This window comes from Lepisma saccharinum, chromosome 27 (genome assembly GCF_977018435.1).
Source record: "Lepisma saccharinum chromosome 27, izLepSacc3.1, whole genome shotgun sequence".
Lineage (NCBI taxonomy): Eukaryota > Metazoa > Arthropoda > Insecta > Zygentoma > Lepismatidae > Lepisma > Lepisma saccharinum.
Window position 1 is genome coordinate 34,925,512 of NC_139255.1, and position 13,610 is coordinate 34,939,121.

The window sequence follows — 13,610 nt, forward strand, 5'->3', positions numbered from 1 at the left end:
AAGATGGTGTAATGGCGGTAAACGTGGTACCATTGAGAATGCACGACTGTAGAAGATGTCCCAATGTGTGCCAGTTGATTGTGGTTTTGTGAGACTTGGTGCTTGTCTCTCCCCTGACTACGGTAATGCATTAGAAGATTTGGAGGGGGTATCTAATTTTACTATGGTCTTGGCATGTGCAGCCTATGGAACTGACATTGAAAACCTGTAACTGTCATTGTAAGTAAATTCTCTGATATGCAAGTCTTCATTTGACACATCTTTTCATTCAAATAATCATAAACGAGTCAATCCATATGAAGTCATACAACATGGTTGCTTGACCATTTTTTAAAAAAGTTTTTTTTTGTGTGTGTGGTGTGAGCCTCATATGTTGACAGTTCAGAACCACTGTTATTTTATTTTTACTATAACCGATTTGAAGATGGCGGGCATTTTTTTATCATGGCATGCGTCATTTTCTCCATTCGTAAGCATCAGCGGCAACTTTTTTTTCTCAGCTCTGGTAAGTCCTGCTACAATGAGACAAAATCTGTGATGTTAAGCACATTATAGGCTACAATTATATTTCAGTGTAATTTTCTAAATATTATTCCTTCATAATAAATTTTAAGGTCAAAATTGTGTATTTTAATCACTCAAAATGACATTTTCGTACATTTTTTTGGGGAAAAAGGCAGCTTGTTTGACACTTGAATTTTTTTGTGCAAGTACCTGTGTACCAATAGAGTGTGTCAAAATTATTTGAAGCTTGAGACTTTAATATTTTTTTTTTTCTACAGGGTCATAAACATGTACTTTTTGTTGAAAAATTCCAAGTTCAGGGTTAAATATCTCTGGTGGACAGTTGTTTAAAAATCTGAAATTTGTACACAATACAGTACTCCATGATAAGTAACTTCAGCAAAAAGTTTGAGTTTGAGATTCAATTGGTTTAAGAGATACAAAACTTGTGAAAAATTCAATATTTTGCATTAAATATGGTATGCCTAATTTAATTTCTTATTAACATGTTGTGTTAAAATTCTGCAAACTGTAATTTGGAATGTCAATCAACAACATTACAATCCTGAAATGGATCTACAATAAAGTATATATACGAGGGCATGCTGAAAAGTAAAGCTTCCTATGTTTTTATTTTCTTTGTTACCTTGTAAACGTATTTTGGATTTTGAGCAACCTTATAAGACTTTCCTGCTTCTCCATTGAAATGTTTCAAACTTCTATCGCCAGGGGGTGCTGAACTATTGCAAGGAAAATGGCAGTATGTAACCATACAATGTTGGTGAAGCACCTGAAGTAGCGTGCAGTGATCGCTTTTCTAACCACAGAAAATGTGCTACAAATTGACATTCATCTGAGACTGAAAGCATTTTATGGGGATGAATGTGTAGACATCAGTACTGTGCGGTCTTGGGCTATTCATGCTTGTAAAGAAAACCCAAGCTGAACAAGATTCCGATGACCTCCATCAGTTGCAGGTCGTGGCCTTTCACTCCATTCTCTCACATAGCTGAGATTTCTTCAGCTGGGGTTTTCTTTACGAGCATGAATAGCTCAATGTACAAATTTCAGATTTTTAAACAACTGTCCACCAGAGATATTTAACCCCGAACTTGGAATTTTTTAACAAAAAGTACATGTTTATGACCCTGTAGAAAAAAAAATATTAAAGTCTCAAGCTTCAAATAATTTTGACACACTCTATTGGTACACAGGTACTTGCACAAAAAATTCAAGTGTCAAACAAACTGCCTTCCCCCCCTCCCCCCACAAAAAATGTACGAAAATGTCATTATGAGCGATTAAAATACACAATTTTGACCTTAAAATTTATTATGAAGGAATAATATTTAGAAAATTACACAGAAATATAATTGTAGCTTATAATGTGCTTAACATCACAGATTTTGTCTCATTGTCGTAGAACTTACCAGAGCTGAGAAAAAAAAGTTGCCGCTGATGCTTACGAATGGAGAAAATGACGCATGCCATGATAAAAAAAATGCCCGCCATCTTCAAATCGGTGATAGTAAAAATAAAATAACAGTGGTTCTGAACTATCAACATATGAGGCTCACACCACACAAAAAAAAAAAACTTTTTAAAAAATGGTCAAGCAACCATGTTGTATGACTTCATATGGATTGACCCAAACATGTATTACAATAAGTGTTTATACTTGCCAATATTATTTTGAATAACCCTGAATACATATTGTCACAATTACCTCTTCTCATAGTTTGAAAGTAATTAATGATAAGTTACAGTTTAAGCCTAATTATTTGCATGCAAGCATGCTTTGACTTTTCTCAAGTAACCCAAAGTGGTTGGGCCAACCGTATTGAAAATTTAAAAACATACTATTGGCTAACAATAATTTTGGCTGTGGTTCCAATGTTGGCCCAATGCATGTTTTTACATTGGACCAACGTATGGTTTACAAAAAAAAAAACACTGTTACATGTCATTCATTTTACACTAAAATTTACAGCATACTTCTGAAAATTGTCTCAGTATGGAAAAGTTGTTTTTAAAACTGATCTTCACTCACTTTTTCGTGGTTGGGCAAACATTGGCAACCACCATTGACCCAACATAAAACCAACGTCAATTTGCCAACCAACGAGAAAACCAACCTTTCCCACGTAAAAACTGACGTTGCCAGGCGCGTATATTCTAGGCTACCTAGGCTATCGCCGAAGCCCATATTAAAATACAGGAAATAATCGAGTAGCAAATTTAACCGATGCTTCACTCTCAAGTTACGACCAAGGGGGAAAGCGCTAGTGTAAGGTCGTCTTTATTTATCGCCAGGCTTCTTCGTCTGAGGATAAAGTCTTTGAACCAGCAGGCGGTCCTTTCAACCTATGACGTATTTGTGCTGGCAGGGACGACCTTGGTGGTCCCTGGTGCTGGCTTCCAACCCCAAGCGCTGGAGAGTGAAGACTTCGCTGCATCCTGGCGATATTGTAGGGTTGCCAACAATGGAAATACGAAATTCGCTAGATCGCTGGAAAAGAAATTATAGGCGGGGGTGTCAATGCAAATTATTCAAGCTAGGGGATGCCTCATGAAAATTACATCACCTCCCCCCCCCCCTCCATCCCTTCGAGCATTGCCCGTCTCTCTTCCAGTTCCATGAATTTCGTCACATACAAGCATTATAAATCCGCCAAATTTAGTGATTTTCCCCTGAAGGTGGCACTCTGCTTCTCCATGAAATTCGACTGTGGTCGCAGCCGGTCGCAGTTATATGGGACATTCTGATGACGTCAGCCATGTTGCCATCCTGTTTACTTCTGTTTCAAGCAACCCCCTCCCACCTCCCCCCGCTGTCAAAATGTCAAAACCTTCGCCCTCGCGGCGGTGGGGGTTTCGGCCCGAGTCATCCCAATGAAATACGTTTGGCAACATAAACAATCCATGTTGTCATAGCAACCATTCACGCACGTGTTTTCAACCACGCGGGTCGGTGGTAGTTTCCGCAAAAGGAAGGGATATATGGTCAAACTTGTTGTGTCCGAGATCCGAGTTCTTTGTGTCGCCCGCGTATCGTGTTCATGGATGGGAATCCTTTTTTTAAAAAAAATCAGTGATCGAGGCCCTTTTGTTGTGCTGTGTTTTTGACATGTGTTGTGTTGTTCTGTGTTTTTGTTCCGTGGGCGTGTGAAAATGGATTTAATCACCGAACTTGTCTCAAAGACGCCATTCTCACGGCTTCCTTACGAGGATAGGATGCAAATAATAGACAGGTAGGCCTCTTCCACCTCTTCCGGACCTTACAGTCGTGCAGAAAGACAAAAATAAGGTATATATTAGGCGTTTTCACGAGACCAGCTGCCAAAAATATATTTGGTTGACTGGGTCGAGGGCACTTAATAAGTTGTATTGCTGGGCATGTTTGCTTTTTTCTACCGACAAAAGTCCTTAGAATACAACAGGATTTAGTAATTTAAACTATTTGGTAACTGCTTGCGATAAACACCAAAAATCACTTAGTCATATACATGCGTTCAGTAACTTACAGACATTCGGTTCTCAAAGAATTGATCATTCCTTGAATTTGCAAAAGAAGATTGCTGACAGTTTGCATAATGAAAAAGTGAAGGAAAACAGAATTATTATAAGAAGATTAATTGATGCAATAGCATTTCTGGGGAAGCAAGAATGTGCATTTAGGGGCCACAATGAGCAACACAGGGACAAGCGCGGCTTAGCAATTTAGCTATAATGTCTATTGAGATAGGGGTTCTAATCAACATCAGAAATTCATGTGAGGACACATTCTTCGATAAAGTGACAAAAAAAATTCACGGAAAAGGAGAGAAGAATGGAGTTTATCTTCAAGTAAGGTAAGAAGTTAATTATTATTTCATACTCGCATGTAGGTCTTACATATTGCATGTTATAGACCGCTCCTCTTTATAAATAAGCATTAAATAGTTTATGTCCATTGCCTACTATTGTTGTTTTTAATGGCAAGATATCGATGTAAACAAAAAAAATCCAAAATGAATGAGGAAGAGCCCCCCCCCTCTTTTTTGCCGGATACATTTTCATTTAAAATTGAAACACTACTATATTTGGAGATAGCCCTGATCTTGGTCTCAGCATACGCCACTGGACGTTGCCCCAACGGTGGTGGTTACTTGTGTTAAAGCAAAGGTCTACTCAGTATTATTATTAATTGAATGATATTGACTTGCTTTATTTTACTTCGCTTTTTGTGCCACTTTTGGCTAATTTGCAAAGATGGGGATGGGTGATGATATGATGAAATTAATGAATGGACACTCACAAACATCCATGCCCAGGCCAGGATTCGAACCAAGGACCCCTGGCATCGTAGCGCAATGTGCAAACCACTCTGCTATAGGGGCTGGCTATTATTATTATTAATGAAATATTATCCATCTTCTAATAAAACTATATTATTGCAACTCATAATATTATATGGTTTATAAGAAATATTCTCTGCTAATTAGACATATTATTTCATTCTTAGGTAGAAGAATACAGCAACAGAGTTGCCCATTATTTCAAGAACCAGGGCTTCAACCATGGTGACACAGTGGCTCTGTTCATGGAGAATCGCCCTGAATATGTCTGCATCTGGCTTGGACTTTCGAAAATTGGTGTAATAACAGCTTTAATAAACTTTAATCTTCGTCGACAGCCTCTCTTTCATTCCATCACAGTAGCAAATAGCCAGGCTCTTATATATGGTGCTGAGGTATCTGAAGGTAACAATTTGTTTGTAATGATTAGGGAAAATTATTTAGATTTAGGTTTAGATGTACTATGAATACAGTAATAGATATCATATCATCAATGTTTTCTTTCCATCATATTGATACTGGGATGAGGTAGATTAATCAGTACTCTTGCAGTATATGGACTTGGTATATCAGTGAATTGAGCAGCTCAGGAGTAAAACTTAATTTCCTACAAAAGTATGAAGCCGAGAAAAATGCAGGCGAAAGCTCGTCCATTACATTGCAGCTATGTTTTCATGTGTTTTAGACTATCAGTGGCTATTGAAGGAACGTCATTCACTATCATACAGCAACTTTAGACTGTGCAGGAACTGAGTCCAATGTTAACTCAATTTAAACAGAGTGTGGCTTATTGAATTTTATTCCTGAGCTGCTCAATTATAAACAGTTAAATATTTAAATTATAGCATCATTAATATAGCTGTAAATTTTGTCACAAAGAGAACTAATAGATTGTTACATTGTACTAAATGAAATTACAGTGGAAGCCAGATTTTACGTTCCCAGACTGCCTTGTAATCAAGGAGTCCCAGGTTCGATACCTGGTGGAGGCACATAGTGGTTCGGATCCCACTTTAAAATGTAGGTCCAGTCCCAATTAGCCTTACTGTGCATAAAGTGGACTTAAAACCCCAAATCAATCAACCATCGTTCTCAGATTGTACATTTTCCTGCATCCTGCATCCAATCTTGATAGTCCCAGTATGGCAATGTTATAAAATTTTGCTTGATTTTACATTTTCCTAAATTTTAAATTTTTCAGCTTGGTCCCCTGAAAAACGTAAAGTTGAAATTCCACTGTAATTTACATTCAAGAGTCTTAAAATACAATAAAATCACTGACTCAGTGGTTAAGCATGATAAATGGTCAAGTTTCGACTTCACCACCAAAGTGAATTGGTTCAAATCCCAGCATGGGTCTTCTTTGTGAGTATCCTTTCATCACTCATCCTTATCATCATGATTAGTCAAAATATATTAATTCATCCATCGTTCTCTACCTTAATAGGCAGTTTTTTCATTGTAAGCTCCAGGCTGTCTGATCTTGCACCTTATGCTTCATGTGAGCATAGAATCCACTTAAGCCTAGAAAGCTAGCATGTCCTGTTCCAATTGTAAAAGCTAACTATTCGTCTGCTGGACTACTGATTTCTTCAGAATTAATACACAGGCTGAATTTTGCAAAAACTATTTTATTTACTACAAAAGTTAGTATTTACTTCCAAATGTACATGAATAGTATGGCAGGAATGCAAAATTACATTTTTATAAGTCTTGTGTGCACTCAAAATAATACTTTGACTGGTGTTCACCACACATAGCTTTGGAGCAACGGAAGCAAAAGAATCTGGTCATCCTCCTCTTGCCTGAGGGTCAGAATGCACAAATCTTCCTTCCTTGTAGTTGTTCAGCATCTGCATTAGTTTGTTTTTTTCATTTCCACATTCAGGATGATAGCAGAATCTTACAAAGTTGTTATGGAAATTTTGGCGTACATAGACACTACCGTTTTGTCCACCAGACAATGCAAAATTGAAAGCCATTAAAAACACAATGAAGGAACACTTGTAAAAGGACACCGATACTTCCCTATCGACCTCTCTGATCCAAATGAAGGTAGATATGACTGGGAGCAGAAGAGTTAATTGAAAGGGTGTGAAACAAGAAAACGACCTTAAATGCGTAGTCTGCCAGACGATGCGTAAGCCTTTTGGTGTTAATTAATATTATCTCTCTTCTGATGTCTTCTTCCCTGAATCTTTACCACATTTCTAAAGGCTTTAGTCTCTTTTCCTCACTTCTTCATAATAATCATAATTTCTGCATCACACTGTGTGAGTCTCCTCCTTAGTTTTTTGTCCAAAGGTCCATAAAACACACTTTTATTAAAGGCTTCCTTTACCATTACTATTCTTAGTGTGACTTTCTCTCTTCAGTTCCTGTCACTGCTTATGATGCATCCCAGGTTGAGTAATCTGAAGCTATGAACTCGTATAATACAGTGTGTCTGGATGAAAATATACCAATAAGAAATTTGAATAACTGTGCAACCGTTGGTAATAGAAATGTCCGGTTACATTTATTTGGAAGAGGGAATCATAGAATTTTATGATAACCTAAAGCAAATTGCAGTACTCACCTCAGAAGATCTCAGTGTGATCTCCTTTGGTGGTTCGACAAACATGAAGTCGGTAATCAACCTCAATCCATACGTTGCGCAACGTTTGACGTGTCAGACGGACATGCATTGATAATTCTTTCTCGTAGATCGTCCAAACCTTGCACAGGTGTTCAGAAGAGAGAATCATAGAATGCTTTTACTAGCAGATAGCAACAACAACAATGCAACATGAGTACGTGCATGAGCCGCTTTGTTCTTGAGTAGTGAGTGAAATGGCATCGTTTTACTGTGCGTCAGAAAGTTGAGTGCTGTTTTTGGTTTGCAGAATTGAAGATTTAGGCAACAATATGGACAAAAACCACCAGATCGTCATTGTTAGATGGTACAAACAACAATTGCAATTCTTTGTTGAGGAAGAGAGGCAGTGGTAAGAAGTGTGTGAGTGAGAAGAAAGTGGTTGCAGTGAAGGAAGCTTTTCAGAGAAGTCCACGCAAATCAATTAGATGTGTGAGTTCACAACTGCAAATTCCACGTTCAACTGTGCACGATATCGTACATAAAACGTTAAGGCTCAGAGCAACAAGTTACAGCTGGTTCAAAACCTTAGGTGCTCTGACAAACCTGCTAGGATTGACTTTGCTGTGGAAATGCTATCACACATTGATCAGGACAATGGATTCCTTACACGTGTTGCCTTTTCTGTAACCTTCCATACATCGGGAAAAGTGCATAGGCATAACCGCAGGATATGGGGTGAGCAAAATCCACATGCAGTTGTTGTACAGGGTCCGGCGGAATGAATAGCCTGATTTGAGTCACGTAGTACGGCTTCGCTGTTGCGCAACGACGTGTGTGCACGCTGCATTGAGGAAGTACTGCCATTTGTAAGTATGTCCTTGTGGAGTTCGGAACACCGAGCATTCGCCGTTGAGGCGTATTTAAAAAATAACGAGTCTTCAATCACCGTGCAGCGGCTCTTTCGTCGCCATTTCCAGGTGGGCCGACATCAGAATGTCCCGGATCATAGGACGATTGTACGGTGGGCGCAACAATTCAGGACTAATGCATCGTGTGCAAAAAAGAAAAGCCCAGGGTGACCAAAGACACAACGGACCCAGGAGCGAGTGGAGAAGGCCCGTCAAGCACTGATCCGAAGTCCTCGGCGTTCTGCTGCCAGACATGCTTTGGCGCTAGGAATGTCAGATCGTTCCCTGCGGCGCATCATCCATGAAGACCTCCACTTCCACCCCTAGAAAATGCAGGTCGCACAGAAACTAACCGAACAAGATAAACATGCCCGACGAACCTTTGCGTTGCGTTACTTGGAACTTTTAGCAGCCGAGCCTCAGATGCGAAACAACATAGTAATGTCGGATGAGGCTCATTTTGATCTGCACGGTGGTGTCAATAAACAGAATTACAGTAACTGGGCGCCATTTAATCCTCTTTGGCTGCATGAGCAACCCCTGCACAGTGAACGTGTGACGGTGTGTTGCGGTGTGGCATCGTTTGGCATCATCGGTCCATATTTTTTTGAGGATCTTCATGGACGTGCGGTAACGGTTAATAGCGATCGCTATGTCCAAATGTTACATGACTTTCTCCTTCCAAGGGTGAACAGAGACATATGGTTCCAACAGGACGGGGCAACAGCCCACACGGCCCGCCGGTCCATGACTGTCTTGCGGCGTCATTTTCCTCGTCGATTGATTTCCCAATTTGGGGACATTCATTGGCCGTCACGGTCGCCCGATTTGTCTGCCCCGGACTTCTTCTTGTGGGGCTACCTGAAAAGTCAAGTGCAGGCTACACATCCTCATACCGTGGCTGAACTGAAGGCAAGGATACGTACAGCTGTGGAGGCGATCCCATTGGACATGCTGGAGCGGGTGATGCGAGCTTTCCTTCGCCGCCTGGAAGAATGCGCTGAACGTGATGGCGACCATCTGTCGGGCGTTATCTACAAAACCAAGTAAAATGACATATATGGTATGTAATGGCATCTATTATTCTTTGTTTTCAATGTGTGTTTCAATAAATTATTCGATTTGTTTCGACGTTCTGTCCTTTTTATATCCTACTATTCATTCTGCCGGACCCTGTATATGAACGCGGCAGCCCAAAGTTAAATGTGTTATGTGCTTTGACACAAGATTCTATAATTGGGCCTTTTTTCCTTGAAGGGGCTACAGTTCCAGGAGCAAGTTATCTTGAAATGTTAGAACAGTATGCTGTACCCTGTGTACCTAATAGGTACATGTTCCAACAAGACAGCTCCCCCCCCCCCCCATTATGCCTGTTGTGTCACGAACTTCCTACATAACCATTTCCCTGACAATTGGATTGGGAGCGGAAGTCCTATTAAATGGCTTCCAAGGTTGCCCGACTTGACTCCTCTGGACTTTTTTCTGTGGGGGTATGTCAAGTATATTGTCTACCGAACACCTGTGCAAGGGTTGAACGATCTACGAGATAGAATTATCAATGCATGTGCGTCTGTGACACGTCAAACGTTGTGCAACGTATGGATTGAGGTTGAGTACCAACTTGATGTTTGTCGAGTCACCAAAGAGCTTACATTGAGATCTACTGAGGTGAGTACTGCAATTTTATTTTGCTTATCATAAAATTCTATGAATTCCTCTTCTAAATAAATGCAACCGGACATTTCTCACCACCGACGGTTTTCAAGTTATTCAAATTTCTTTTTGGTATATTTTCATCTTGACACACTGTACTTTGGCCTCAAATTCTGACATAAATATTCCTTGGTTTCTTCCCAATAACCATTACTTTTGTTTTGTTCACATTGGCATTAATCCCAAACTGCTCACAATGGGCATTTAAGGCTTGTAACATACTACGTATTCACCTTCCTTTGATCTGCTAGCAAAGCCATGTCGTCCACAAATTTTAAACATTTTATTCTTCTTCGTCTCCCTTATTCTGGAAACAGTTATTTACTAGTTCTCCTAAGTAGATGTTGAATAATGTAAGTGATGCTCAGCATTCCTGTCATACCCTCACTTTCACTCATTGTTTAATGGACAGATTGCATAAGGCTCTCCCTCTTTCCAGGTTACACCAGTATATAATATACTTTCTCTAAATGGGAGTTAAACTTTCAAATGATTATATAAATAAATTGTTTGTTGGCAATATATGTAGGCCATTCGCAAAGTAAAGAATGTTTGCATATACAGCCCGTGCAACAGTTTCGTTGCAGCTAGTCATTTGTTCGCTGCCTTCAGTGTGGTGTAGGTAGTTGTCTGGTGCAGTTGGTGATCAGTGGCGAAGCGTCCTATGAGGCCAGGAGGCCGGGCCTACCCACGCCATTACTCTTTTAAATGTGTATTTACTTATTTCGTCAAAACACATGCAATGCAATGGAAAAGTTTGGAATTTTAATTTATGATAATTACAAAAAGATTCTAACCCTGTCCAGTCAGTATATGAACTTTCCACGGAGTGAGGCACATTTGCTGGGGCCTCTTCTCTTCACATTCCGTCCTACGGTGGTATATGCGGGAAGCCTAATCTTACGAGTACTGTACGTATGCTTATAACGCGCTCCTGAGGCCGGCCTCCCGGTGTTACCCACTAGGACGAACAGCATATCAGCAACACTGCATTTCCGCCAGGGTTGGAAATTTGTGGTGTACCGGCATTTTTTATAAACATTAGCCTGTGTTCGTGCAGAGAGACTTCTATTTCATTGTACATTCTCCATATTTTGTACGAAACTTAGGTTTTCCTTCCTTTCATCGACAAGTGTAAGTGAAATTGAAAATTACGGAGTACTGTAGTTCTGACTTCGTTTTCTGGTCAGAGTGCTGATGGTCTTGTCGATTCACCCAACACCGTAGCGTAAACAGAAAGTCCAAAGAACTTATATTTGTAAAGTAAGTCTTCATACCAAATTACGTAAATTAAAATGATAGTTACGCTTTATATTTACAAAGTAGTTTTACTTTCACTGGGAATAGAATAATTTATTTTTATCGTGAACGGGGATTCCCTTCTCGTTCACCCTCTGGGAAAACTTGCCTCCTGCTCACGACGCTAGAAGGGAGCTTGGCGCTTGGCTCGGAGCGTGAGGTTCGTGGCGGTAGAGCTTTGTTTTTGATTGGTGTCGTGTGCAGCGATCAGATTTATGCAAGAAGTGCTGGACTGAAATGCAAGAACAAGAACAATCGAGTTCTTAATTGAGTGAAGAAGTAATCATCGGTAAGGTAGGACCCACTTTTGGTCTTTCATGTTTCCTTCTTATAACAATCATTTCTAAAATGTTTTCAAGTATATTTTCCTTTGCAAGTAGCAGTGGCAAGTGACAGCAAAATATTTTTAAAAATTCAAAGTTGTTGAAACGTTATTTAATGCGTTAACACTGTCGTTGAATAAATATTACAAGCAGATATTTTTTTTATGCAGCCGACACAAGCGAAGAGGTAGGCAGTTTCGTTTACCCTGAAGGGATAACAAGAGAAGAGGGCGGCCAAATAAAGTACAATGCAAGGGAAGACTTTTTTTGGGTTTAGGACAAAGAGGGTTATGGGGTTATTGCGCGGGCCATGTCTGTTTCAGGTCTGGCGGAACATGCCAGTGTTGTCACATTGGATTGGCAGAAAAGAACTAAATTGCGCCTAAAATTGGGATTCTATTCTCTCAAGCAACTACATTTATTATAACCTGTTTATATGTTACATAGTAACCTGTCGTGTTGCCGGGTCCCAAACAAGGATCCTATGTTCTGTTATCACGTAAGGGTGTCTACTAACACAAGGGGTAGAACAAACTAGGATGCGAAGTATACACACTGAATGAGAGAGGTCACCTTTACTTATGTTTTTTTCTTGAAAGCCCCGTAGTCGTCATCCTAACACGTTACGAAGCAGGTGACCTAATTGTGGTCATGTCAATGTTTCCTGGTCATCTTTAATTCATTCTCCATACATTCTCATCGTCACGATTAGCATAGATCAGAACAAATGAGATGAAAATATTCAAAATTTAAATTATGTTTACTTGCACATACAGGTGTCAGAAATTCATTTATCTAGAAAGCCAAGACTGGAATTAACTACAACCATTCCTTTAGTTAGACAACAGATAACAATGGTGTTTTCCTCGGTGCGAGGAAGTCTTGCTACAAAAACTAAGTTGGCAGCAATAGAACATACCAAACTGACAGTCGCTGAAAGTGCGGAATTCTGTCGTCTGCTCACGGCACAAACGTCAGACTAACCCGAAAATTATGGGGTTCTTCTAGCCCTTTTCACCTCAATTGCAAAATAAATAAATAAATTTAGAAAAAAGTGATGAAGAATTGACAACAGGGCTCGAGCACTATTTGTTGGATTTTCGCGATGTCTCATGATTGGTAGTTCTTTCTGGAGGTGTGTGCATAAATCAGGGGTTGAAAAAATACAAACAAATAAAAAAAACAGAAGTGAACAAAAATCTAGATCGATGACATCTGGTGGGTGGGGGAGAATGTCTAAGACACAATTATCGTGCTGATGGCCGGTAACAACACTTTTGAAAACGTCATGCCACTGCCAAGTAAAGAAGCGGTCTGGAGAGACATTGAACCACTCTCCATGACATAGCCCCCCCCCCTCCCTTTCTTTTTTACAGATTTAAGCAACTAATGGAAATTATCGCACTTCTGTGCCTACCCTGCTAGGAACTCTACGCTTCGCCACTGTTGGTGATGCCAACCTATTCATGTGGGTGTAACAAGCTGCAACAATTAACGTGCTGTTTGCAAATCCCACCAACTGTAAGGTGCATTGTGTGATTCATTTTTGACAGTGGAAATGTTGAACCCAGTTTCATTCATCAGAGACTTATTGCAATCTATCTAGTGTCCGGAAGTAGTGCATAATATTAAGAATGGGCGAACAGATGTTCATGATGCGGAGCGATCAGGGCGACCCTCTGTCATCATGGATGTATGGATCATTCAAGAGAATCGACGTAGTTTCAGACTTTTACCTTTTTTTTTTCCAAAGATGAAGAAGCACCTTGCCAGTAAATGCATCACAGGTGATGAGGAACTACAGGATGCTGTCATGGATTGCAGGGGTGGCGCGTGCCTTTTCAGTCAGGCAGGGCACATTTTTCTTTTGGGTGAGGAGGGGGGGGGGGCAGTTAACCTCTGTATTCCTCTTTAAGGTTTTTGAGGGAAGTTCCTTGATATGGAGGAA

At 40.0% G+C, this 13,610-nt stretch overlaps 1 protein-coding gene across 1 annotated transcript in view; it reads left to right on the forward strand.

The window, feature by feature from the left end:
• LOC145980361 (long-chain fatty acid transport protein 4-like) overlaps positions 1-13,610 on the forward strand; it is a 133,590-nt gene that overhangs the window by 83,543 nt on the left and 36,437 nt on the right. The window contains exon 3 of the mRNA XM_083113416.1: positions 5,009-5,246. Within this exon, the coding sequence (XP_082969542.1) occupies positions 5,009-5,246 (238 nt within the window). The remainder of the gene's footprint in view (positions 1-5,008; positions 5,247-13,610) is intronic.